General features: G+C 53.2%; 1 protein-coding gene across 1 annotated transcript in view; it reads left to right on the forward strand.

Moving 5' to 3' along the window:
• Nucleotides 1-927: 927 nt before the first annotated feature.
• TRAIP (TRAF interacting protein) overlaps nt 928-4,771 on the forward strand; it is a gene marked incomplete at its 5' end in the record, with an annotated part of 18,709 nt that continues 14,865 nt past the window's right edge. The window contains 2 exons of the mRNA XM_010140747.1: nt 928-985; nt 2,208-2,291. Of these exons, the coding sequence (XP_010139049.1) occupies nt 928-985; nt 2,208-2,291 (142 nt within the window). The remainder of the gene's footprint in view (nt 986-2,207; nt 2,292-4,771) is intronic.

The following is a 4,771-nucleotide window of genomic DNA, read 5'->3' on the forward strand; positions in this document are numbered from 1 at the left end:
TGGGTTGTCGCTCCTCTGCCCGCGGCCTCCCTCTCCGGGAGGGCCGGTGCCAGCAGGTTGCTCCTACCCAGGGTGTTTATCTGGAAGGAGCGGTGTTAGATTATGAGCGAAGCCTCCCAGGCAATTTCATGCTTTTGCTGGAGCTGCTTTGCCAGTGTTTGTGTTGGAAGGAAATGGTTTTTCTGCAGAAATAAATTCTGTGTGTGGGGAGGGAGCGGGCATTTGCTTTTCTGGCTGGCTGGGAGAGGGACCCCGCTCGCAGGTGTGATGGCCACCTCTTCACCAGCGGCACAGCTCGGGCTCTCTCTCCTGTAACACCCTGCGGAGGAGGGAGAGCTTCCGAAGGTAACCTGCCACATCCAGATTGTTACCCTGCTCCAAAAATAGACGGTTGTGAGTGTGATGTGATGGCTTGGTGGCAAAATGCGAAAGCAGCTCTCCCTGGGAGGCCGACGGGTTTGCAGTCACCATCTCGGAGCAGAGACCGGCTGGGTCTCTCTCTCATGCTGTGGATGCGTGTTCGGTGTTGGTGGCACCCTCTGGAGCTGACCAAACTGGGGGTCTCCCAGCTGTGGTATCCTGATATAGCAGCTCTTGTGCCACTCTGCGTGGGGATCCGCTCGCTGCTGCGAAGCTACGGTTGTTCAAAGGCTCTTCCCAGGGAGATCTGAGCTCTGTGAAAACTCTGTCCTGGTAAAGATAAGCTGTCGTGCTAAATTCAGCTGGGAATTGTTTCAGAGGCAAAGGTGGAGTCCACGTGCTGGAACACGGCGTTCCCCTTAGCTGCACCTCTGGACTACGCGTTTGTGTTTCTAGTTAGTGAAAAGGAGCCGTGTCCTGCTGTCCCCTGGAAAGCTGGGGGTGGCCCCTGGGTGCAGCGCTCCTGGATCGCAAGGATTGACAGTCTGTTTTCTTCTCCTTTCTCAGTCTCACCCAGTGGTTTGACACAGCCCCGAGCCGGACGTGCCCGCAGTGCAGGATCCAGGTAACACCATCACCTCTGCACACTCTATTTCTATGGCACAGTGCTCTGCTGAACAGCGTCCAGGAGCCAGGGCTGGGCCTGTGGTGGGTGATACAAGGAGAAGGTGCATGGTATGAAACCTTCCAAAGGCTTAGCGGGTGCCCTCCTCTCAGCCACCCATCTGATGGGAGAGGTGGTCTGAGGGTGCCCGGCTGCTGTCTGGGCTGTAGCTCCTCTAGGAAGGCTCTCTGGGCTTCTGCAGCTTTTATTTAGGCTGAGTAAGTGCTGGCGTAACGATAGAAGGGGTGGGAGGGGTCCAGCAGGACGTCCGAGCCGCGGTTCAAGAGCAACCTGCTGCTTGCTGTCACAGTCGTTGCAATCGAGTCCTTGCTCTGCAGCGCTTGGCCCTTAGTTGAGACAAACAAAGGCTGGGGAGGGAAGGAAGGCTGGATGAGCTCTGCTGCTGAGGGGGGAAGCCAAGTTTGGGGATCCAGTGGCTCAATCAGGACCTGAACTTCTTTGAAGTCCTTTGTGTCACCAGCCTTGGTACCGCCAGCAGGGCTTGGTGTGTAGTGGCTGCAGGAGATGTTGCCTCATGCTCAGACGTAGGTTTTTAGCGAGCTGCATCTTGGGCTTGTTCCGTGTTCATGCTTCTTTCTTCCTCTCAAGGTCTTGGCCCTTGTTCCTTCCCCGACTTGTTGATTCCCTCTGTTCTTCACTGCCTCTTACATCTCTGGGTTACCATGGAGTTATCGCGAAATAACATCTTATGTAGCAGTAACTATGCAATTAGCTGGTGTCATGACTGTATATAATACTTAAAACACAAAGCTGTAACTGCATGGGGGAGGTGTGGAGAGCTATCAAATTCAATTACAGCACCTTCTGCCTGCAGAAAGCAGCACGTACTTCTGTCTTAGGATCTGGCATCATGTTAGCTCAGCGTCAGCTGCTCGGGCCTTGGCTGCCAGAGAACAGACTGCGCTTGATTCAGAAATGCTTGAATCTTTCTGCTGCGGCTCAGAGGCTTGGCTGGAGCTGTGCTCCCAGAACTGAGCGGGGGGTCTGCTCCTGTGCTGTGGAGCCAAAGCAGAGCATCGTTGCTAATGGTGTTGGGCACGTGACCTGACTTGCCTTTCATGGCCTTGTGACAAGGTGGTACCTTCTCCCCTTCCATCTGTCTTCCATATCCATTGTGTTTCCACATCTGTGCCCATCAACCTCTTCTGTCTCCTGTGTTTAGGTCAGCAAAAGACACATCATCCATAAGTTGTTCTTTGATGTTGCCCTGGAGGAGCAGGCAGCGCCGGATGCAGAGAGCTTGCAGGTAATTTGACTGGGGGGGGTTCCTTCCGTTGTGTGATGCTTCTCGGAAGTGTGGCCCGGGCTGCCAGTCTTCTGCCAACAACTGCTTCCTGAGCTCGTGCTTGCTGTGTTGCGCTCATGTTTCGGACCTGAAGCACACAATGTTGCCTGCCTGTCTCTTCTCCCTCTCGGTCTTTGCTCGGTCTTGGGTCTGTAAGAGTCTCTATGTGGTGTATTAAGAGTTCCCCTTTGCCAAATCCCGTGTGGTGACTCAAGAAGCCTGCACTGCGCTTCCTTCTGGCTCTCACCTTACCTGGAAACCCCTTGGAGCAGCATCAAATAAAGATCCAACTGCTGCTTCTCCCTTGGGTCTCAAAACCTTGGGAATGAGGCTACAGAGCTTTTCCAAAAGGCAGGAGGAGGAAAATCCCAAATGCCATGTGCTGCTGGTTGTGGCTTGGTTGTGTGTGAGCCCTGCTAACTCCCCCTGGAAAGCAGGGGCTGTTGGAGGCAGTGCCACCTCCTCCCTTCTGTGCAAGTGGGTTTGTTTGCACAGACTGAGGAACTGAGTGGTGATGAAGTTGTGGTTCCCCAAGATAAATTAGGAAAGGGGCTGCCTGAAGCCACACCAGCAGTGGTGGGCAGTGCTGAGGCTGGGTCCGTGCAGGGAGCCTGGCTGGAGCTGGGGTGCTGGGTGACACTGTCCAAGTGCTGTCTTCAGAGTGGGGAGCTGGGGGTGAGACAGGATGAATGCAGAGTGGTGTTCCTCGTTCTCCTCCTTTGCTCGGGGTGGATGAAGCATGGCTCCTTATGTCCTGGAGTTATCCGTTCCAAAAAAAAGTAATCGGTTGACCTTGGTATAATGGGACGCTTGTACCCTTTTCTGTTTAGAATCAGCATGTGCAGCAATTACCATAATTAGCAGTTGCCATGACAATGCTATATGTATATCATATGTTTTTAAAATAAAGCCAGCCAGACTATGTCAGTAGCACTGTCGTTCTCCAAGACTGCTAACAAAGAAACCAAAGGCCAAAGTGTGTGTGTTGAGGAGATGAAAAAGCATCTCTGGGCTCTTGAAGCTGCATGCCCGAGAAGCAAAGCAGTGGCTCGGAGTGGATAAACGCTGCCTTTAGTATGTATTCAGATCAGTTCTCCCAAGTGTAAATAGATGAGTGACTCGGAAATAGGTTGGCTGGAGAAAATTGCCCTAGAAAAGCTTTCTGTTCCCTCTCACTCCCACTCCAGGATCTCAGATGGGGTCCCCCAGCCTTCCTGTCCAGGCAGGCTGGGTGGAAGAACTGCCCAAGGGCGGGGCTGTGGAGCTGCTCCTGCGCGATACACCTGATGGTAACTCGTCGTGCTCCTACAGAGTGTGTTGTGTGGCCGTCAGAACAACATCTAGCCCTGCGTCTGCAGCTCCCCTAATGAGAGCTGAGGCCACTGTCTAATGGGATAGAACCAAATACTTTGTGTAATTAGTGTGCGTGGGCATTTAATGTCCTGTCCAACCACTTAGACTGATGCTGGTTTGTCACCAGTCCCACATGATGTGCTGCCTTGTGTTCTGGAGGACATGGGTGACCATCATGGATGGGATTGCCCCATCTAGACTCTGTCTGTGATGGGGTATCTGGTTCTGGCCTGGGCAGCAGTTCAGCGAAGCAAACATGCAGTGGGCCATCCCCAGACTCTTCAGAGGCTGAGGAAGGAGTTGTTGACATCGTTAGCCAGAAGCAATTGCACCTCAAAAAGCCCCCAAATCCAGGGTTTGTTTCCGTCCGCTGCCTGGCTGTAGAGCAGTACTTGGCTCCGTAATCAACTGGAGCTGCATCTGCGCTGCCTGCAGATGTCCTGAAATGAGCATTTGGCCTCCTGCCACGCAAAGGTTGGACGGGGGTGAGGGAGTGTGATTCAGTGTGCTAGAAAGCAGAGTGCCTAGCTGTGGTCCGCTTGTCGTCTTGGGGAGAGAAACTTGGGATGCTCTTCTGAGAACTCGTCTCATGCACCCAGTTATAAGTGGTTGAATTTCTCTCTCATCATCTGAAACCTCCCCCTGTTGTTGCAGAATTGCCCACATCATCTTTTGGATAGGAACAGTCTTTGCTGCTGTTCCTTACTCTTGCTTCTGCACTGAAATGTTTGCAGTCAGAGCAGTGTGGGGCTGCTACACTTCCCACCACCGGACAGCAGCTTCAGCACCGGAGGGAGGTCAGGTCCCTGGAGTAGCTGCAGACCACAGGCTGAACGCTGCCACATGTCCGAGCATTTCTGGGTGCTGAGCCTGGGTTTATCCTGTAGTGCTCTTAAAGATGCTCCTCAGTGATCAGAACAGCCTCCACGTGGCTGTTTCCAGAGCAGAAGTGTGAGTTTTGGGGTGTAATGCCTTGGAACGTGATGCTTCCAGTTGCTTGTGATATGGGGAGCTGAGAGCTCTTCTTCCAAAGGAGCCTTCAGCTTGTTCAGCTTGGTGGAAAAGAGGTAGGGGGAGGAGGATTCCTG

Source organism: Buceros rhinoceros, unplaced genomic scaffold (genome assembly GCF_000710305.1).
Source record: "Buceros rhinoceros silvestris isolate BGI_N320 unplaced genomic scaffold, ASM71030v1 scaffold23697, whole genome shotgun sequence".
NCBI lineage: Eukaryota > Metazoa > Chordata > Aves > Bucerotiformes > Bucerotidae > Buceros > Buceros rhinoceros.